At 38.5% G+C, this 23,016-nt stretch overlaps 2 protein-coding genes across 3 annotated transcripts in view; one reads left to right on the top strand and one right to left on the bottom strand.

Moving 5' to 3' along the window:
- E2f5 (E2F transcription factor 5) overlaps positions 1 to 17,259 on the top strand; it is a 17,877-nt gene extending 618 nt beyond the window's left edge. Inside the window, exons 2-9 of the mRNA XM_055603565.1 lie at positions 1 to 211; positions 9,761 to 9,870; positions 10,414 to 10,575; positions 12,025 to 12,068; positions 13,592 to 13,656; positions 14,623 to 14,887; positions 16,089 to 16,133; positions 16,585 to 17,259. Of these exons, the coding sequence (XP_055459540.1) occupies positions 1 to 211; positions 9,761 to 9,870; positions 10,414 to 10,575; positions 12,025 to 12,068; positions 13,592 to 13,656; positions 14,623 to 14,887; positions 16,089 to 16,133; positions 16,585 to 16,694 (1,012 nt within the window). The 3' untranslated portion in view covers positions 16,695 to 17,259. The remainder of the gene's footprint in view (positions 212 to 9,760; positions 9,871 to 10,413; positions 10,576 to 12,024; positions 12,069 to 13,591; positions 13,657 to 14,622; positions 14,888 to 16,088; positions 16,134 to 16,584) is intronic.
- Rbis (ribosomal biogenesis factor) lies at positions 17,241 to 22,752 on the bottom strand. 2 transcript variants are annotated; one of them, XM_055603525.1, is made up of 4 exons: positions 22,634 to 22,752; positions 20,664 to 20,780; positions 18,004 to 18,120; positions 17,241 to 17,362 (listed from the first exon to the last, which is right to left on the bottom strand). In XM_055603525.1, exons 2-4 carry the CDS (start codon positions 20,775 to 20,777, stop codon positions 17,300 to 17,302), a joined length of 294 nt encoding a protein of 97 aa, XP_055459500.1. In that variant the 5' UTR covers positions 20,778 to 20,780; positions 22,634 to 22,752; the 3' UTR covers positions 17,241 to 17,299. The 2 variants fall into 2 exon arrangements, with proteins under 2 accessions (XP_055459500.1, XP_055459502.1); XM_055603527.1 differs by lacking the exon at positions 17,241 to 17,362 and adding an exon at positions 19,478 to 19,628 and having other exon boundaries at positions 18,051 to 18,120.
- Positions 22,753 to 23,016: the final 264 nt, after the last annotated feature.

Raw genomic sequence — 23,016 nt, 5'->3', positions numbered from 1 at the left:
GGCGGCGGCGGAGCCCGCGAGCTCTGCCCAGCCCACGCCGCAGGCCCAGGCCCAGCCTCCGCCGCCGCCGCCTGGGGCGCCATCCTCGCAGCCGCCCGCGGCGCTCGCGGCTGCAGGTAGCAGCCGGCACGAGAAGAGCCTGGGGCTGCTCACCACCAAGTTCGTGTCGTTGCTGCAGGAGGCGCAGGACGGCGTCCTGGACCTCAAGGCGGTGAGCCGGGGCCGTGGACGGGGCGGCGGGGCGAGGCCCTGAGGGAGCTGCGGCCAGCGTCCCCGCCGGGCGCGGGAGCGGGCAGCCACCGGACGGGAGAGGCTCCAGGAGCGCGGAGGGGCGGGAGGGATGCAGGGTTCCCACCGCGGGCCACCGCGCGGCTTCGGCCACAAAGAGGTCCCGGCGGCCGAGGCCCGAGCGCCCGGGAATCCGCGCTTGGCTCTGGCCTCACGCGGGGTTGTTTGCTGTTGGCAACTGATGCCTTAACTTTCTTTCTGTTTGAAGAACTTTCCTGCTAGTTCTTCCGAGTGAAAGGAGGAAGTGAGGAGAAAATTTCCCACACCTCCCGCTGTGGGCAAACTTTTTAGAAGGGAAAATTCTTCATCGCTGGTTAGGAAGTTACATTGGATTTGTTGACTTAATTTGGAATCGTATTTGCCGTCACACGGAGAGGGCTTGTTTATCGACTTTCAGACGAAGGGGTGGAATTCCTTGGAAAACTTTATCTGGTTTTATAATAATGTTTGCTTCGTTCTTTGCCACAGTTCGGATTTTTTGTTTTGTTTTTAAACAACAACGTGCATCAAATGCTGTTCAGCCATACAGTGATTTAACCGTTCCTGGCAAAACTTGGAAGGATTCCACATCGTAGGGGGTAAAAGAAGAGTATGCCAATTACAATTCAGCTAGTACAGGGAGTTTAAGAAAGAGCCACTACCTTAAAAACAAACAAAATTGCTAAGGAGTCTGCAGTCACAGAGGATCTGCTCTCCGACTCCTAACTATAACTGGCTGTACTGGGAAAACTCAAAGCTCCTAGGGACTGAATACCTTGCTACCTTTCTGTCGTGAGGCTGACATCATCCTCAAAGCCATGCAAAGTGTCTGAGCTGGAGATGCCTGCCTGCCTTCTAGAATTCTGCTGCAGTGTCCTGTTTGTGGTCCAGGGAGAGGCACTGGCGTGTTGGCACTTAGATTGTACCCTTTTTCCTGGATATAGATGCCATTGGATGGCCGTTCTTATTTGGAAGTTAATTCTTGGGACTTTTTTTCCACTTTGGAAAATCCCTTGTATTCTCTTACCTCTCTCCCCCAGTCTCTTCTTTCCCTCCTTAAAAGTAATTCAGTGGGCATCTATAGTATTCAAATGTTGTGGTTTCTAATTTCACTGGCAGTAATAAGCTTAGCAGAGAAACCCCTGGTGTTACAAAACACCCATTGAAATCTGCTGTTCAAAGTTAGATTCACCTGTAGTGGGTGACTGTCAGTATAAAAAGAAAATACCAGAATTTCAGGGCTTTCCGGGTAAAAGTGGAGTTTGATATTTTGTGTTGAAACATGTTCAGAAGAGGATGAACTATGTCTGCTCTTCTAGATTTTATTATCTGGCTTCCTTCACATGTATGGCAGCAGGTTCAGGCATCAATAGCAGAAGGTAGATATTCATGAGTCTTGCTTTGGTTACCAGGATCTGTCCTAAAGGGTCAAAGATTTCTGTAGTAGTAAGTGTTTAATGACTTACAGAGAGACCAGTGTGCCATTCTCTTTCTTGGCAGAAAAACATTTTATTTATGCATACTTTTCAAGTATGTAAGTATATATAAAATCTTATGTATGAAAACAACTTATGCTGAAGCATTCCTAGTGATGTTTCCCATAGTACGTCATTGTGAAATGTCATTTCAGCACTAATAATACATTTGAAGATGGTCCTACACTAATGATAATAAATTTCCTCTAACTGGACATTTTTGAATATGCACTGAGTTTTTCTTATTCTAATTCTAAGGAAGGAACATTTGTCTGTATAAGCTATTGATACAGATTTTGCAGGTTTTATTGGTACAGGTTTTTTAATTAATAAGAGAATCTTTAATTTTTGTGAAAATCACAGACATAAAAATATATTAATTTTCTCATCAAATACCCTGAGTGGCCATAAAATATTTACGAATGTAGATTGTAAGCCTAATATTCCCACCAGAATATGGATCTGATACACTTGGGAAAGTTCGTGGTTAGGTCTGCCAATTAGATTTGAAGCTAGACTGTTATTTTCTTTGCTACTGCCTTTTACTGGTCCTCAAAAATAAATACACCTAAATTTTCATATGTCTCTGTACATTATGGATTCATTTTTGTAACGAGAAATGCATAAATTTACTTTAGAGTAACTTGGTAGGTAATGGGCGTCTGTCTGAAGAGGAAGGCACTGATGGCAGATTTTCTAGAAACATATTAAACTAGTTTTTATTTTTCTGTAGCTTAACTGATGTGTTAAAGAGAATGTGTGTGTATGTATGTGATACTCTGACAACTCACTTTATAACTGTAGTTTCTATATCTTATTTGCCATGTTAATGCCATCTTGAACTTTGCAAGCACTGTCTGGGTTATGTATGTTGTGTATTATGAATATTTAGGTGACAAATTACCTGAGTAACATCGGTGTATATCTCTTCCAGACTCAGACACATACATAACAAATGACCTGATACACACCCTAGAGGAAGCATATTTGAACCTCAGGCTTTTAGTAGATAATTTTAGTTTTTTGAGGTAGTTGGCATAAGGAGGCATATTTGGAGCACAGCAAGACTTCAGTGCTTGCTTTAGGATTCTCAGGATAGCCCCACTCCTGAGTATGTCCATGCAGAACTGAAAGTGGGAACTGGAACTTTGTACAAATAGATTCTGTTTGTAGAATCTATGCTTATGTCATTGTTATTCAAATAGTCAAAAGATGGGCAATTTAGATGTCTTTCAATGTGTCATCAAGTGGGGTATGCCAGGTACCAGGAAGGACTATTCTGCTTTAGAAAAAAATTCTGGCATATACAGCAGAGATGAGTTTATAGTGAATAAATAGACGAATGCTGTAGATTTTTTTTTTAAGTTTATGAGTGTTTTGCCTGCATGCATGTCTGCACTACATATGAGTGTGGAACCTGCAGAGGCCACAAGAGCACATCAGATCCCCTGGAATTGGAGTTATGGATGGTTGAGAGCCACCATTTGGGTACTGGGAGTTGAACCTAGGTCTTCTGGAAGAACAGCCAGTGCTGTTAACTCCTGATCCACCTCCACCCCTACTGTGTCATTCTTATTTGAAGTATGTTGTAAGTGGTGATTAATATTTACTATTGATATATCTTCTGGTAAAGCTGCTATTAATCCTAAACAGCTGTATACCCAAATCACCACACAGACACTGGTATTTATTTAATTAACCTAGAACACAATGCTGAGCAATAGTTGTTCCATTGTAAACCTCCAAGCCCTCATAGTTTACTAATATTTAGATTTCCCACATTATACTTGCTTTTAGTGATATATTAGGTCTGGTTCATTCTCTCCAAGCTGTTGCAAGATCTCTCTCCCTTTCTGCTCTCCTCTCTCTCTCTGCCTCACCCTTTCTCCCACTCATTTCCTGCCCTCTGGCTCCTTCCATTGCTCAACCTTGTGGCTGGTTGCTTTATTTTGGCCTGTTTACACAAAGTTGAGACAGGATGCTTAGAATAAGTATCACAATGCAATATCCGGATTGAAACCAGAGAATTGGGGTCGGTGGGTGGGTGGGGGGAATCAGCATTTGAATGAACAAGGGTACAGTGTATACATTTCAGAAGAACATTATACCAACAGAAGTATTCAAATAAGTACTCAGATTCTTAAGAGACAAAGCAGGAGAGTGCCAGAAGATATGGCAGTATAGAATGAAAGTTGATTAATGGAGTTTTAGGCTGAGTTGTTCTCCCCAATATCTATGTACTTAGTGCTCCCCCATACCCATTTGTTAAAATGAAAGTACATTTGAAGGCAGGTCCTTAAAAGGAAGCCTGAGTTAAATGACACAATGAGGATGTGCCCTCATTACATCTGGTCAGTGTCCCTATGACAGCAAATTAGGATACACAGACAGCAGGGCATTTCACATATTGAAAAGACCATGTGAGCACAGAGCAATAGAGGAAGAGATGGGAAATGAAGGAGAGCCGTGTCAAATAAGAGGGTAAGGGGGTGTCAAATAAGAACAGATTAAATATAATGACAGATGTCACAGTGAAACCCTTTTCTTTGTATGTGAGCCAAAATAAGAATTATATTAAAAAAAGGCTTTTCAAATTATACATTTGTGGATGTAGGCAAACAATCTCTAGAGATTTCAATTTTTAAATTTGAGATCATTACTGTGATTTTCCCAGTTAAATAGATACTATAAAATATCTTTTTTCTCTTCCTTTGATTATTTTTTGCTGACTTATATAAGCAATAAGAAATGAACTTTATTTTTCAAAGCTTATACAGTTTATTAGTAATAGTATCAGAAAATAGTTAAAGCTTGTATATTTTAGCATAAAGTACAGTAGCAGTCAGTAGCCAATAAAAAGGATATGTTTAGGTACAGTTTCTTTGGGACAGATATTGATGGTTATAATATTTATTATTGATATATCTTTTAGTTAGGCAGCAGTTATTCCTAAACTAGCTGTATACCCAAATCACCACACAAAGACTGGGATTTCTTTAATTAACCTAGAGCACAATGCTGGGCAATGATTACTCCATAACCTCCAAACCTGCATAGTTTCCTATCATTCAGATTATACCCATTATACTTGCTTTTAGTCATATCTACGGTCTGGTCCATCTCTCCACGTGGTTCCAAGACCTCTCCTCTTCCCATTCACTTCCTTCTCCTCTGCTCTCTAGACCAGGATGTCCTACCCTATCCTCTCCATTGCCCAGCATTGTGGTTGGTTCTTTTAATTGACAATGTAGAGAACAAATAGTGGCATGTTTACACAAACTTGAGACAGGTGGTGCTTAGAATAAGCATCACAATGCAGTGTCCTGATTGAAACCAGATACTGGGATATAGAAATCAGCATTTGAATGAACAAGGGTAAATTGTATACATTCCAAAAGAACATTATACCAACAGGCTGAGCATTGATACAAATTGAAACATTTACTGTGTCAATAAATGGTGCTGATTCAAGAGTGAGCTGTATGCCCTTAGAGACAGCAATTATTTGATATTTCACTTCCTTGTTCGTTTATGGCCCTTATAGACCTGTGAAAAACATATTGGCCTTTCCCAAAAGTACTTTTTCTCCTTTGCCCTCACCTAAAGTACTCATGTTTCAGCACCAGTTATAACATCTTAACATCTCTAATAGAAGTGACCTTCTCTCCCTCTCCTCACTTTTTTATTCTAGGGATTGAACCTAGGGATTTGTGCATATTTGGCAAGTGCTGTCACTGTAGTTTTTGGATTACTCTTTTTAAAGATTTACTCAATTTATTTCTTTTTAAAGATCTATTTAATTTATTTGTACTGTTGTTTTACCTCATGTATCTGTGTGCACCATCTGCATTCAGTGCCCATGGAAGTCAGAAGGTCCCTTGGAACTGAGTCACCATCTTTATGAACCTCCATGTGGGTGCTAGGAACTGAACTCAGATCCTCTGGAGAGCAACAAGTGCTCTTCCTAACAGCTAAGCATTTTCTCCCATTGCTTAATATTTAAAACACCATTCTATGATATATTGTCTGCGTAGGCATAGACTTAAATATGTATGTTTTTTTCAATAAGGATATTCGTGGAAATTAATTTCTGCTGCTTTGCCACTTTTATGTACTATTTATGGAACCTAAAGGCAGGTTGTATTTAAATTCCCTATTCAGTACAAGTATATAACTGAATTCATATGTACAAATTATTTAAAGTCTTTAAAATTGCATAAAACTTTTTGTCACAAGTCTGTTTCATGAATAAGGATTAATGTCAAATTCTGTCATTATTTAGCATTCTTGGCTTCTCTATAAAATGAGAACATCTACTTGCAGAGTTATTGTTAGCGTTACATTAGGTAATGTTATAATTTATTGACAGAAGTATCTTGGCAGGTTGGAGCCAAGGTGTGCTGCAAAGAGATAACACCTTGCAGCAGATCTCATTCAAGAAGTTTATTGAGAGAGGATGGTATGCAGAGGCTGCCTCTGAGCAAGGGTAAGGGGAAAGAGCAGGAAGAGAAACCACTTGCTTTTTATAAGGGGGTATAGCGCCATGCACAGAGAGAGAATCTGCAGCTCGTGTTCACAGTGGAAATGTGTTGCATTTTGGCAGATGATAGCATGCCGCTGTTGCTAGGTTACTGAAGATGAGCCTAGGGGTCAGGTTTTCCAACAGATAACATCTGTAGAGTCTTGTCACATAGTTACCCTATTGCTATAGGTTAAAATGAAAAAAAAAAAATATATATATATATATATATATATATATACATTAATTATAATGAGTGGAGTTTGAAATTAGGTAATTACCTTAAGAAAAATGGATGAACATAAAATGCCATGTTTCACATTTGAAGCATTCCAGTTTTATTGTCATTAAAATATTTTCTGGCTCATCTTGGTGTATTACTTGAGACCCTTAATACTTTGACATTTCTTTTTCCTTTCTTATTTATATGTCTATGTGTTTGTGTGGGTCTCTGTGCTGTCTATATAAGTGCTTGTGGAGGTCAGAAGAGGGCATTGTGAGCTGCTCCACATGGGTGCTGGGAATTGAACTTGGGTACTCCAGAGGAGCAGCAAGTACTCTATTATTCCAGCCCTCCTCAGCCTCGTTTTTAGGTGGAACTTCTTTGGTTTTATACAGGATTGCTGTTACACTACTTTGATTTTGGATTCTGGCTCCTGGCTTAATGTAAATTTATAAATCTCATTCACTAGGCTATTGACTGTGTATCTGTTAACTGTTGTCAGGGAAGAGAATAAATAAACTCCTTTGCAGGTAGAGAATCTGAAGTACAGGAAGTTGTTTGAACTTGTTTTTAGGTGTCACCTCATTGAATACAACCATTGTGGCACTTAGACCCTGCCTTATTGGTCCTAGTTTATGGTTTATTTGGTCTGCCTACCTGGTAACACCGTCCCAAACTTGAATATTGTTATGTCTGTAGACATTGTTTGCTTCCCATTTGTGAGGCATAATCTTAAAAACATCTACTATTTAGATAGAAGATAAGTTTTCTTCCAGAGCATTGTCTTAGAGCTTGCTTATTTTTACTATAAACTGAGTTGTGTGATAGTTAGATGCAACTTTTATGGCATTCTTTATAGTTCCTTTTATTGGCTATCAGGTCCTACTATAGAAAAATGTAATCTTTTAAAAGTAAACTTGATGCTCTGTTCACTAGCATCTGTATAGAACACAGTAGAAAAGGCTTGGGATAAGGGTGGTCATTGTGATCCCTGCCCACTTCCTTGGTATACCTGAGCAGTTTGAGGGCTAGAAAAAAAAAATAGTGTGTTTCATGTAGTAGTTTGAATGACAATGCCCCCCCCCCCCATAGACTCAAATACTTGAACACTGGGGGCCCATTTGGTGGCACTGTTTGGGAAGCTTAGAGGAAGTGACCTTGTCGCAGGAAGTAGTATGAGAGGAAGGCCTTCAGGTAGTATGAGAGGAAGGCCTTCTGCCAATTCCTGTTTGTGCTCTCTGCTTTATGCTAGTATTTGAAGATGTGAGCTCTCAGCTTTCTGTTCTGGCCAACGAGCCTGCTTGCTGCCATGCCTCCCTGCCATGATGTACTTGTGTCCTTTTGTATAAGCCAAAAATACAAATACTCTTGTTTCCTTAAGCTGCTTTGGTCATGATGCTTTATCACCACATCAGAAAAGTAACTAATACATTGAGTCTTCCTTTAAATTCATGATCACTGTCTTAGTTACGGTGTCCATTGCCGTAACTATGACCACAACAACTCTTATAAAAGAAAACATTTAATTGGGGCTGGCTTACAGTTTCAGAGATTTAGTCCATTATAATCATGGCAGGAAGCATGGCAGTGTGCTGGCAGACATGGTGCTAGAGGTGTCAAGAGTTCTATATCTTGATCCAAAGGCAGCCACAAGAAGACTAACTAAGACTTATGTAGACTTATATGACATATATATATATATCTATATCTGTATATATATAGAGAGATATAGATATATATATATGGAAAGAGAGCAAGCATATATCTGAGACTTCAAAATCTACCCCCACAGTGACATACTTCCTCAAACAAGGTCACACCTCTTAATAGTGTCACTCCCTACGGGCCAAGCATTCACACAAACCACATTCACACAAACTTATTCAAACAACCAGAACCACTAACTTTGAAGGACAGTAGCACTCCTCTGTACTGTCTACTATTTTATGTCAGTATTTCACTTCTCTCCTCCTGTCCCTCTACCCCAAAGCTGATGAGAAAAATCAAGGGTATTAGGAAGGAAACATCTGCTCTACTAATGTAACTGTATTTGCACCTAGCCCAGTGCTGGACTTCAGTTACTAATATGCCTTTCTTCCTCCTTTCTGTGTTATTAATTACCTTTTTATGTTTGCCAGATTATCCTTGTCAGCATACACGTAGGTTGAAATAGCACCTGTCTTCAAAGGAAAAGATAGCCTTCCTGGAGACCACAGGACTCCTACAGTTATGGCCTCCTGTCTCTGTTCCTCTTTGCAGCAGGACACTTAAAAGACATTGTCTATGCTGGCTTTCCTTCTGTTCTTAAAATTTCTCCATGAGATTCTCCCTCCCCTGCCAAAAACTTCTGTCCAAGGTGATCAGTGAACTTCTCTGAGACTTGTCTCACTACAGTGCATGACAGGTTCAAACTTTTTCTTACACTTCCTTCCTTTGGATTCCACTATTCATGCATGCATGCTCTACTGTGTTAGTGTCAAGTTGCTCTTCATTTTTCACACACTTTGTTCCCATGTTAGATGGAACTTACAGATTCCACCTGTTCCTGAAGACAGTCAAATTGATCTCAGCCTGTGCTTCCCTTATGTCTTTGGCCTCTCCTCCATGGCCTATATTCTTCATGTTCAGTAATCTTCAAGGATAAATTCCTGACTTCCATTGTTTCTGTATGCTACCAGTTTCTTACCTTCTCTAGACTTCTAGGAAAGGAACCACCATGCTTTTTGAAATCACTTCTAGAATGACCACTGTGTTACAGATTTTTTTTAATTGATTTAATGATGTTGGGATGGAGTAATTCATCCATGCTTTATTATGAACTTTTAGAATGCATACTAATATTAAGTAGGTTTATTATTTGTATATTTCTGACTCCCCTTATTCCTTAATTTCCAAAAGGCCCAGGTACATAAGAGTAAGGCTGTCTTTTGATGAGATTCTTCTGAAAAAATTGACAATTCGTAGGTTTTCCTCTACTTAGTACATAAAGTGGCAGTTACTACTGTGGTTTTTTTTTTGTTGTTGTTGTTGTTGTGTTTTTGTGGGCCTATGTTTTGACTTCTTTTCTTCTCTCCAACATCTGCTAGTTTAAGTGGAGTAATTTCTTTGGTATTGCAAAGACTGGGGAATGCTTCAAATATATCTACTTACTCTCAAGACAATGAGTGTATTGGATTTTGGATTAGATTCTCCTGGTGTTACCTTGACAGACAATACTCTTTGACTTTAAAATATAAACATAGACTATACTTTCTTTGTTCTTTTTGTCCTAAACAGGCTGCAGATACTTTGGCTGTGAGGCAAAAGCGAAGAATTTATGATATCACCAATGTCTTAGAAGGAATTGATCTAATTGAAAAAAAATCTAAGAACAGTATCCAGTGGAAGTAAGTCATAAACTTTATGCAAAAAAAATGTATTTGATAGAAATCAAACTTCAGACTTTTTTTTTTTTTCTCCCAAATGTTCAGTTTTAGTCCTTTAATCACACCAGACCTCGCTGCCTCAGGACAGAGCTCTTTGGATATGCCTGTCATTGTGTTGGATGTTTCCTTGCTCTCTCCACTGTTGCATGTATTACTATGACTTGGTTGCTTGCTTATGTCAGATATTCTCTGTTCTGAGAATACTTGTTTTGGCCTTATTTTTTGTTAGAATTCTGCCTTAATACCAGAAGTTTATGGCTAACTTTGCCAGCACTTCATTGTGTATTAGGAGAATGTTAAATTTAGCTACTTAGCTCTGGTTTGACTTATTTCTTTATGTGCATTTGGTATTTTGCCTGCATGCATGTCTATGTGAAGGTACCAGATTTCCGAAGAGTGTAAACTCATTTCGATTAATCTATAAGTCAGTTTTATTACTAGAAAAATTAGATGATATTAAATGGGTGTCTGATCATGTGGGTATTTATTTTCATGCCTTTAAAGGGGTGTAGGTGCTGGCTGTAATACTAAAGAAGTTATAGATAGATTAAGATTTCTTAAAGCTGAAATTGAAGATCTAGAATTGAAGGAAAAAGAACTCGACCAGCAGAAGTTGTGGCTACAGCAAAGCATCAAAAATGTGATGGAAGACTCCATTAATAACAGATATCCTTCTGAGTAAGTTATATCATAGCTGCAGGTGTGTTCTGTAGAATATATATATACACATATGTATATATATATATTCAGTTTTCCTTAGGTTAGTTATCTGGTGCTTATGCAGTTAAGTTTTACAAATGAAAATAGCATTTTATAATTTTCTAACGATTTACACTATTTTTAAAATACTATCATTTTAAGGAGTATAGTATTTTAACATTCTTGTGTTGTAATGTTGTGCACTTTCAGTGCACCAACTGACATGATAGTATTTGCTAAGTATATAAAGTTCTTTAAATAATTATGTCCACTTCTGGGGCAGTATAAAAACTCTGCAGCTTTCAGTTTTGAAAAATTAATTTGAGTTTAAAGGAGTATCATACATTTGTAATTCATGATGCTTCTGCCTAATATTAGCCCAAGAATGCTTTCTCTTACATAAGGGGATATTAGTGATAAATGGTCTATGTGTTCCTTACACATCACTGTCTATGTTCAGAGACCTTGGAGATTTATTTTGTGTGTGTTTACCTATACTTTGATGGAAACTTTGCAGTTTATTTTTCCTAACTCACCGAAATATTTGAATGATGTATACAGTGCATTCCTCATGCCATCTTACTTGTTATTTATGTGGAGGTCAGAGTTCCATAATCCTGTGAGAACAGTGGGGATTTTCAAGGTGTGTTCTGTGGAACCTGAAGATTCAGAAACCACTTAAGTGATCTAGAATTTGTTGCCCTGCTTTATAGTTTTACATGATTTCAGCCATGCCCAAGTTTCTATACTATAACTTAACCAATTCTTAGAAATGGCAAGGGCTCAGCCAGGAGCAGAATTGTAGTAGATTATTCAGTCCTGGACCACATCCACTTCCATCTGGCCCACACACCCAGGAGGCAAGACCTAGAATGAGTCTTCCTCATCCAAGGGCCAGGCAACCTGGGATCCTATAGGAAAGAGTTGGTCAAGATTATTCAAACTAACCAATTCTGAAGTGTTTCTTCTTCCCCACTTAGCTTTTTATATGAAGACCTTAACGAAGGTTTTCTCTTGCCTTCTAACAACACTGTTTTATTTCCTGTGATACTTTTGTCTCTAGGAGCTATGAGTGTAATATATTTGGTTTTCCAAAGCCTCAACTCATTCAACTCATAAGAGATAAGCTGTTCTCCACCACAGTGACTTTCTTCTCTCCCCAGTCTCTGTACACAGCTCTGTACTGTATGTACCATTTTACATTATACCCCAGAGTCCTCAGATATCAGAAATCAGGGTGGCTACTTATTAAGCAAAATGTATAAATTCTGCCTGCAGACCTTTGTCATTTTAAAGAATTATACTTTTTGTTTGACCATGTTGCAGCACCTTCATTTACTGGATTTCAGTTTGGCCTTTCTGTTTATTACGTGTGTAGAGCTTGATGTAAATGTTCCTTAACTCTTACGACAGTACGTTTTCCTATGTAACACACGAAGACATCTGCACTTGCTTTAATGGTAAGCACTGTCAGCCTTTTCTTACATTCTTTTTATCCGTATTTACTTAAGTTTTGGAGACAGGGTTTTTCTGTGTAGACCAGGCTGGCCTCTAACTCAGATTCACAGCTAGGATTGAAGACATGGGCCACTACCACCTGGCTACATTCTTCCTTTGAAGAATCTGTTGACTGTAGAGTCTCACAGTTCCCCATACATTTAGGCTGTCAGTATTTTCAGGAGTTAGAACTATTTTATCTTTCTCTGCAGTGATGTGTTCCATAGCAGTAACCTTTTTCACAGCTTTTTCTTCATGTGTGGGAGGGCAGAGGAGCCAAGGGAAGAGGAAATTAAATCATTAGGATTCAGTAGCCTTTTCAAGGTCACAGAGTCAGTAACAAGATTTAAACTGGACCATAGGAACTTTAAACACAGCATTGTTTCATTAAACTGTACAGCAGGTACTAGTCTCAGGTGAAACAAGAAATCTTATTCCTAATCCTGTTCCATCTTCTGCACCTCATGTTTACTGCTTGCAGTGACAATGTGACGTATTAACTAAAGTGAAGGAGAAATTGTAAAATAAAACTTTGTACACATTTACATCATGCATGTTTACTAAAAGGACAGCATACGTATTGCCCACAGAGTAATCAATTTGTCAACTTATCTTTTGAATGCAAACATAAAAACTGCTGGAAATGTATATGGTCTTTTCCTACATTACCAGTATAATTCTTATGAAATTTGGGGAGAGCTTTATTAATCTGAAGTTGCAATAAAAGCTCTGTTGTAAAATATGGCTTCAAAAATAAATTTACTTAAGGGTAACATGTTAACATATCATACCTAGTCTCTAGTGTCCTCTTGTTTAAATGGTTTGACTGCTTTAAGTAAACAGTATTAATAGGAAAATAAAAAGGTTGTACAGTTTCAGATTTTACAGAACACCAAGTAAAAGGAGCAAAATTTTTCAGTGAGACTAGCAGCTGAGACTGTGACTCTTTTGTGACCTAAAAGCATATGTCCTCATTTAATGTCCAAGACATGTTGTTATGACCTTCATTTTATTGAAGCTGATGTCATCTGCCCTAGGTTTTGGTTTTTGGTTTTAAGACAGGGTCTCAGGTCTCAGGTTGGCCTCAAACTCATGGGGTAGCCCAGGATGACCTTCTGATCCCTTCTGTCTCTTCCCCTTTGCACTTGTGGTGTTGGGAATAGAGCCCAGGCCTTCTTAGTAGGCTGGCACTCTACCAGTCGAGCTACACCTCCTCCTCTGTCCTCTCTTTTTGCAGTTGTAGTCTGGAGATAAATTCTCAGGTAACCTGTGCTGGCCTAGAACGCACTGTTTAGCAAAGTCTAACTTGAAATTCTTAATTTCTCTGCCTTCACCTGCCAAAAATGTTGAGATTTAAAACATGCACTACTATATTTGGTAGCCTGGGACTAAATCCACACCTCTGATTCCAGATCTCCCATTCTTACCACATCTGTTATGATCTACAGCATTCCTACAGTTGTTAAGTATTTATTTATTTTGCCAGGTGATACACTGTTGGCCATTCAGGCACCTTCTGGTACACAGCTGGAAGTACCTATTCCAGAAATGGTATGTAGCATAGCTGTTATACAAGTGAAAAAAGTAGAACTACTGTCTTAAGAGAGACAGATGTATTTTCTTGAGCCAAACAAGAATAGAGTATGAACACCTTTTAATAATTGCTATTAAGATTTAGCTGAAAGCATTGATACCTGGATTTGGACATCTTCAATACTTTGGTAAAAGTGGCTGAATGAATCTGTACTTCCCTTCTCCCCTATTCTTTTAGGATTTAGGAATTTATATTTTTAAACTTCAAGAAGTTAAATACCTTTTTAAAAATATTTTTTTAAATCTATATAGGAAATCAAGTCAGTAGTCTTTGGCTTGATGGGTAGAAAAGTTTTCGTTTGTGATAAAGAAGTAAATCATCTTTTTGAAAAGAAGATTTTTTTTTTTTTCTTTAATCTATGTAGGAAATCAAGTCAGTAGTCTTTGGCTTGATGGGTGGAAATTGGTTTGTAAAATTTGTAAATTCATACAGGAAGTTGAGATTACCACAGTTGTGGTAGCTTACTCCAAAGACTGGAGTCCATGCATGTGGAGACTACAGAACATTACCGAGTACCACCAGGTAACATTACAGTGAAGTGGATGGTGATGTGCCTGTGTAGTAGTCACCCAGCATGTGAGAGACAGAGGTTTGAAGCCAACCTGGACAACATAGTGAAACTCTATCAAGTAAATATGAAAGTGAGGGCCAGGAAAGAAGTGGAAGGGAAGGAAAAAAGGTCCAGACAGACTGTTTAGAATTCTAAAACTTCCTATTTTTATAATCCTCATTTGAACAAAGATTACCTTTTAGGGGCAAGTGCCTTACAGACCTTGGTAGTTCCATTCTACTTAAGTCGTTTTTCCTGTGTTGCCACCAAATGATTTTGTCATGTGATTTTAGTTGTTAGATCTTAATAACTGCCTGTTTCAAGTTAGCCAGCAGTGGTAACGCTCATTTGTTTATACCCAATTACTTCAAAGGGTCAGAATGGACAAAAGAAATACCAGATAAATTTAAAGAGTCACTCAGGACCTATCCATGTGCTGCTTATAAATAAAGAGTCCAGTTCTTCCAAGCCAGTGGTTTTTCCTGTCCCCCCACCTGATGACCTCACACAGCCTTCCTCCCAGTCAACATCAATGACTCCAGAGAAATCCACCACGGCTGCTCAGAACCTGCCTGAGCAGCATGCTTCTGAAAGAAGCCTGAGTTTCCAGCAGACACCAGCTACAGGAATCCCTTCAGGTTGGTAGAAAGCCTTTGGTGTAGAAATTTCTGGTTAAAATGAGTATTATATAAAATGGATCAGAGCTGTTCTGAATTTGTCAGTTCTAATATCTGAGGCAAAATAATCCCACCTCATGTTTAAATTTAATATCTTCAATAGTCTATATGCCTGCCACCAGAATACATATAAGAATGATTCTACAGCACATCCTTCTGTTTCTATATTACTAGACACACTTGTGTTTATTTGCATGTGTGTGCATGTCTGAGCAAATACAAATATCATAATCTGTTTTATTTGTTAGAGTGGGTATACCCCATTGCTTCCACTCTGAGATTTCACAGTCAGTAGCAGTGAAAAGCCTAAAGACATGGGTTAAGTTTGTGGTGCTTATATGTCTCACTTCTTTCTGCAAGTATTTTTATGCTATAGCTACAGAGATGCTCAAGATAAAGTATTGTCTTTAAGAAAGTACCGATTTATTTCAATTTAATTGGGACATATAAGGTAAACAAACTGTATATGCTTTAGCTTAAATCCAGTTGGTACTTTGACTTCCACAGGATTAAAAACAGGCAAACAAAAAATTAGAGAATTGAGTACTTTGTGTGTATCATTTGGTATAAAGAAATGTCTTGGGGCCACATTAGACATTTTGGTATCAGGTGAAAATGCTAGCTAATAAACCAGCTAAGATCTGTACGTGGGAAAGTAGAAGCTAGAGCATACAGTGGTGACCATGAGGGTAGGGGAACTTGGAAACAGTGTGCTGTGACAAGCAGAAGAGAACACTTTAGAAGCATCAGACTAAAGACTAATGTTTGTATTCACTGCAGCTGAGGGAACATTAAGGCTAGAATGGGGTACTAACGGGATAGGAAAGAGAAGTAATAAGCAGATATGAGAAATATTGTTTAGGCAAAGTGAATTTGGATGTATAAGATAAGGAGAATACAGAGATAACAATCAGGAGAAATGAAGTGTTGAATGATCTGAATTATCTCATACTTGTGGCAGACTCAGTTTTAGGAGAGTGGGGAGGCTTTGCCTCTGTATCATCAGTTTGGAAGTTTAAAGTTAATGCCAAGAAAGTAGGTAGTCATGAAAATTGTCTTTCACAATGTTCTAGTACTTTTAGCTCTCTTCTACCCATCAAACTAGTGATGTGACTATGAATACTGAAACATAATTACCCTATCAAATTTCTATTTCCAACAGGATCTATTAGCGGAGACATCATTGATGAACTGATGTCTTCTGATGGTAAGTAGCTAAAAATTTTACTGCTGATATACATCACTATCCTAGAGTTTAAATGCCATGTAACTCAATACTATAGTAAGATACAGACATCTTTTAGAATTTAGATTTACTTGCATCTTGAGGGAAAGTAACATAAGGAATACTTAGCAATTTTATTGAAAACTATTAGCACACTGGCCCAGGAGTAATTGAGTAGCATGTCACAATCAGTACAGTTTTATATGTACTCCCACCACAGGCAATTTCAAGCTGCCCACCTGAATCACTGAGCTATTACTAACACTAGCCAGGGTGTCTTATGAAATAATTATTAAAAATAAATTGTCTATAATATGCTAATTAATATTTTTTTTCTGGGCTTTTGTGTGAGTTTTGGGATTCAGAATTTGTGAGAAATCATAATCCATATGTAGAAACCAACTGTGACAATGATTCTGTTTTTCCTTTGCAGTGTTTCCTCTCTTACGGCTCTCTCCTACCCCAGCAGATGACTACAACTTTAATTTAGATGATAATGAAGGAGTTTGTGATCTGTTTGATGTTCAGATACTAAATTATTAGATTCCATGGAAACCTGGGACTGTTATCTACCTCTAACTGTAAACATTTTAGAATTCTTCATAACCTATGTATTTAAAATTATGAACGTAACTCCTTTTTAGTTCACCGATTCTGGAGTGTTCTTCCCTAACATTTTATTTTTGACTTCACAAAACTTGAAAGGCTCTGACTGCTTCTGGGGCAATGATAAACTGTGTACCAGCATGCCCTCCGATGACTATACTCTGTTTCTTTCAAAACTGGATTCTTCTGTAGCCCCTCTCCTGAAAGTTAATGTTGCCCAGATCACTTACTTGTCTTACGTTTTTTACTGCCACGATGTTGTTTTCATGTGTCCTTCAAAAAGACATTCACTGCCACATATAAAGTGAAGGATGTCACTGTTGAGTGAACAGATTTTGTGAAGTGCCTTCTGTTTTAGCACTTTAAGTCTATCAGTTTGTTGACTTCTGACATTCCAAACTTTCCTAGAGTATAGGAAAGATCTGTTTATGTAGTTTGTTTTTAAAATGTGCCAATGCTTGTACATTAACAAGATTTAAAAAATAAAGTATGAAATACTCAATTTATTGATCTTTGGGGGAATATGATACACTGTCACTTTATTACAACTGAGCCATTAGTCGTGTTGCTTCGTCAACATTAGCTGGTTCATTTTCATGGTGCTTCTGAGAAATCAAAAGGAAAGATGTTATAAACAACCTAAGTAGCAGCAAACCAAACTTCCTTGAATATAAACTTTTATCTAGTTTAATTCCTCTAATTTACCTGTTATCTTTAGAAATATAATGCATTCTATATTTAGACCTGAATATATTAAAATCTATATTACTGACTGAATGTGCTATATATACAAAATGCCAAGTATAGATTACTGCAGTGGAATTCTAGTAGAATTATTCTATCTAGAGTAAACATCAGAAAGAATAAGTACTTCTTTAACAGAAGTACTTAGACCTTGAAGAAATACTTGTGAAAAATGGTGATTGTTTTCTATCATTTATACAGTAGGTTTTCTGAGGGAGCTTTTTTATAGCCTTTGCGTGACTTTTTTCAAAAGATGGCTCTGGCACACCTGGTAATGCAAACATTATGCAATAAGGACTAAAGTTGCAGGGGTGTGAAGATTTCCTTCAAAACACATTCATTAGGGGATCTGGTATGAGGAACTTGTTTCACCCAAAAAACTACTTCTGTGAAATAATCAATAAATAATAGGCTTTTACATGTCTGAGATTCCATAGAGGGTGCATCTCCTTATTGCCAGCAAGGCCTCCAGTACCAGTCATGAAAGCAAAGTTCTACTTACCAGCTCTTTCTGCACATATGTAAGAGAAAGGCTTTTTGAAAAGTTTGCAAGTTCTTTCTGTATATTTACAAAAGCTCTGTTCATTCTATTGACTTTTTCATCATTTATAATGTTTATCTGTAAAAAAAAAAAGTCATCCAAATTTCATAACTATTAAAGGTAAAATGTTCTCATGTTTTAATCTTGTTAAGCATAAAAAAATTAAGTACTGGGCTGCCTAGATGTCTTGGCAGTTAAAGGTATTTGCTATGCAAACTGGACCGCCTGAGTTTGATCCTCTGACCTATGACACCCGTCTCCTGTATATGTCATACATGCAGCACAGACACACATTTAAAAAAAGAAAAAAGTTTTCTAAAAAGAAAAGTCTATAAACTCTTGACTCTACCAAACTAATAATTCATGCTAAAACTACTGTTGTCTTATTGGGAAATTTAGTGATAAAGTAGGCTTATAATAATTAAATGGATTTACCTCATACTTAAGATTTTATTGACATAAGCTGATCAAAATATGTGATCTGGGACTGGAAAGAAGGCTTGGGACCAAGTTTTCAGCACCACCTCATGCAGCCCACAACTACTACTAACTTCATCTGTAGAGATCTGATACCCTTTTCTGGCCTCTGCAAGCCTACGCAGAAGTGGTAAATGATACACATTAAGGGAAATATTTTTTTTTTACTGTGACAAGTCCTGACTATGGTGCTTAACTCTTATTTATATAAAATAAGAATAGTAAATTCTTTGAGCCCTTTTCTGGACCACCTTCTCTCAATGGATACCCCAATCTTGACTCTAAGAGAAGAGACGGTGCATCAAATACTGTTTCTCCTTAAAAGCTCTAGGCTCCTTTGTACTACAGTCTTCATGAAAACACCAATACTCCTCCCTGATTATTGTTACCCAGAAACACCAGTTATTTGCTGCTTTGTCAAAGAACTCAAAATATTGAGTTTGACCACTCCATGTAGAGTCACTGTTCAGTGAGTTCAACAAAGCCAGTCTAACAGATGGCATCTTTGTCAAAAAGTCCTGATCTGCGGGATATTTTTCACAATCGACCTCTACCCCCTGCTCCTATGAAATACCTTCAACTTACAGTTCACTTGTTCTAGTCATAGAAATTCACTCAAAAACTTTCCAATCATCAGCTCTCCTTATTTCCTTCACTAGTGTGTATTCCACACTAATATCCAATCACTTTTCTTTCTCCCCCAATCCCTTGACAGAATTTGCGTGATAACCTGACTAAACACAGGTGACCCATTCTGAGTCAAGATTTATGCTGATTAAACTCAACTGGCTAGCTAGTTTCATTTAATTCATTATCACAAATTTCAATCCCTCATTTACACCAATTGTAACAAAGGCACTTTCTAATTCCTTGATACTAATTCCAACTAGAGTATATCTATACCTACTTAGATATATCCTTTCTCTGATAATATCTGCTTATGTAAAAGTTGTAGTACCTCATAGCTCAAAAAAGTAATCTTCCTTATATAAATACTCTTTCTTCATTTGGGGGTGAGGAATAGTCTTAGAAGATGCTGCACCCAGGATTTCCCAGCTCTGTAGTATTAGCGCCTTTTCATTTAGGTCTTTGCAATTATATCGGCAACCCTGTGGGAAACTCCAGACTTTCAGTTTTTCAAGCTTTACTACCTTTATAATTACAAAATCACAAATCTGCTTTAGAAAGTGTATGCCAGTTCTTGAAAAGATACAAAAGTCAAGTTTTTTGGTTTAGGTTACTTTGGTTTTGGTTTTTGAGACAGGATTTCTTTGTGTTAACAGCCCTGGCTGACCTTGTAGACCAGACCTCAAACTCAACAGATATCTCTGCCTACCTCTGCCTCCCAAGTGCTAGTATTACTAGGTGTGTGTGATCCACTGCCCCGGCAAAAGTCAGTTTTTAATGGACTGTTATGACAAAGATTACATCCTTGAGAGTTGGCTCACTTTTTAAGGTAGGAAACATTCTAGGAATATATAAAATACACTTAATCATGAGAAGAAACAAAGATGACTTTTACCTGTATGTGTGCATACCTGCATAAAGTTATGTGCACCATATACATGCAGGGTGCCACAGGGGCCATAAAAGGGTATCGGAGCCCACACAGTTGGAGTGGTAGTCAAGTGTGAGGCCCCCATGGCTCATAACCTTGGTCCTGTGCAAAAGCAGTAAATGCTCTTAATGCTAAGCCATCTTTCCAGCACCTATTCTGAAGAATGAAGGAAACAAACTTTCTATTTCAACCAAATTTTCATTTTATAGGCTTCTAGGTTCCAAAATACTAGCTACCAAGCTGCTAGCTGACTGTACATCTTTACTAGTGGAATCTTGATATAATTCAGAGTAAACTACTGAGAAACGTCCTTTATAATGTCTTAAAAGTATTTCTATGGTCTCATACAGCTAGTAGGCTGCTGTATGGGGCCTCATATTTGTGTACTTGGGAGGGGGGATTGTTTGTCCTTACCACCTCTTAAACTTGTATTTTAAAAGGGATGTTCTTTATCTTACAATTTAAAAATAATCTCTCCTAGTAAGAAAGGCTAAAAAATTCTGGTTTAAGTAACAAAACCTCATTGTTCAGCACTTTCACTACATTTTACCTATAAACAATAAAATCACAATACTTAAGTACTCACCTTCTTAAGATTAGTAGTAACTGGTTTTGCCTTGTTTTTAACCTTGAAGGTTTTTTGGTTGGCTATGTGAAATACATTCCTGGACTTCTGCCCTTTCAATTTGTTCTTGGCCATTGTCTAGAAAAGAAGTGGGTTCAGTTAAACCGCTTATTTTTTTAACCAAAAATCAGTTTAATTTGTTTCTATTTATTTGTTTGTTTTGGTTTTTCTAGGCAGGATTTCTCTGGCGCTCCTGGAACTCACTTAGTAGACCAGTATGGTCTCAGAACTCACAGACATCAGACTCTCAAGTGCTAGGATTAAAGACATGTGCCACCACCACCCAGCTACTCAATTTAAATTTTTAAAGTTGATCTTAGTTCTGTTCTGATTATTTTAAAAGTTGTTACATAAATCCCATGTCTTACACTCTTAGACATTTTGCTGTGTGAATGAGGAACACATATCAATCTTTTCTCCATCCCTAACACCAAGTCTTGGTATCAACACACACAAACCAACAACTCTTTGTCTGCAGCATCTTATAATAGAAAGGGACAACTCCGCAGTTCATACACTGTTACCTGGTACTGTATATTAGGTATACTATATACTTGTTATTTTCTCCTCATTTTTTACTCTATTTCTTTTCTTTAGTACTGCCTGTCAAAAACATTCCTTAATCTTTTACTTCCTACTTCCCTCATATTCCGTTTAACAATTTCCCTTACATTTCTGTACAAATGATTTTTAGCCTGAAAGCTTCCCCACCCCACTGTAGCTAAATACAGACTTAAGCCTCTAACTTCTTCCTTAAAAGCTTGTGTTAAACCTGTTGAAGAATTCATGGCAGAAACAATTTTTCATATCAATAGTTTACTTACTGAGCTTTTGCTGTACATACAGTCACTGAACTAAGGTTTTCTGTGGTTTTACAAAGTTATTTCTCACCACAACCCTTTGTGGTAGATACTACTACACCCCGCTTACTGATTTAAAACGTGATGCAAAGTAGCATGCAAAAACTATACAAGTTAGACCAGGGTTCGTATGTCCTACCGCTTCTCATGGAAAAAAAATATATTGCCTACTGCTGCACTTTCTACTTCTGTTTAATTAGATCATAAGTATTTACTGAAGCATAACTAGCTTCATTCCACTACATGTTTTTGGCTGCTTTTCTGCTGTAACTGAGGCCCAAAGACTATGATACTTATCTGGCTTTTTTTGCACAAGCCAGCTGCACACAGTGGCAATCTTTTATGATATGATAAAGTGTCCTGAAGTTTATTAACATCAATGGTTTTCCTAACATACGGAGCACTGTGCCTTGGTCTGTCATATCTTTGGTACTCTTGACTCTAGCCTAGTATCTGTCGTTTCTTCTCTTTCTTTTGCTCAGATTTTACAGCTTGGCTAAAACTTCCACCAATATAGCCTTAATATGCATATACTATATATGTAAACTCTTGAAGCCTAACAGTACTTCTGTTTAAAAATATAATGAATAGTAAAAAAATACACGATTACTGGAGAAAAAACAAAGCTATTCAACTTATGTTATTTAAAATCCAACCCCCATCTAACCTCTCATCTCAGTTACTAAAGTTGAATAAAGAATCGGTAAGTATTTAAGTACACACACGTAAGCAAGGTATTTTATGTGCACAAATATTAACATCAACATGTATACACAGATAAGGGTTACAGACTCGAATGACAAGAGAGACGCTTACTAAGCTGGAAACACAGGCCCGAGATCAACAGTCTAACTGAAAAAAGCTTGAAAGCTGTGATGAAGACACAGTTAAAACACAAAGAATGTGCAAGGGGTTGGTGGCCGCAGGGTTTCGGGCAGGGGCCCACGAGGGCTAGGCAGCCTGCGGAGAAGTCAGCAGAACCGAGGCCTCGGAGTCGCCGCGGCCGGAAAACCCATCGTGCCCTGTCTGGGCCCCCAGCTTTTAACCCCGGCGCTCTGAGGACCTCATTACCTTCTCACCACCTTTGCAAGCTCACGCGGCGGCTCAGGTTCCCGGCGACGCCATCCACACGCTCGGAACACAGGAAGTTCCGGCAAGAGGAGCCAGTTAAGCGAGCAGTTTCTAGCTGTAACCCCACCCACTTCAGGGCGTCGCAGGGCGGGGTCACGCCCACACGCGCAGCTCCTCACTTGGTCACGCCCCCAGAGGTCGGGCCTCACAGCGGAGCCCCGCCTCTTCCAGCGGCTCCGCCCACCTCGAGGGGGCGAGGTCTCCCACCGGGTGAGGTCCCACTCACCGTGGGAGCCCCGCCCCGCCTCGCAGGCACCAGGGGCCTTTGCCCAGGTGACGGTCGTTTGTCCCACCACGGGCGAGCTGGGCAAGAGAGACTCGAA

The sequence above is a fragment of the Psammomys obesus genome, unplaced genomic scaffold (genome assembly GCF_907164565.1).
Source record: "Psammomys obesus unplaced genomic scaffold, mPsaObe1.curated_primary_1811, whole genome shotgun sequence".
Classification (NCBI taxonomy): domain Eukaryota; kingdom Metazoa; phylum Chordata; class Mammalia; order Rodentia; family Muridae; genus Psammomys; species Psammomys obesus.
The sequence above is the reverse complement of the archived record's forward strand: the minus strand, read 5'-3'. Positions and strand labels throughout refer to the sequence as shown.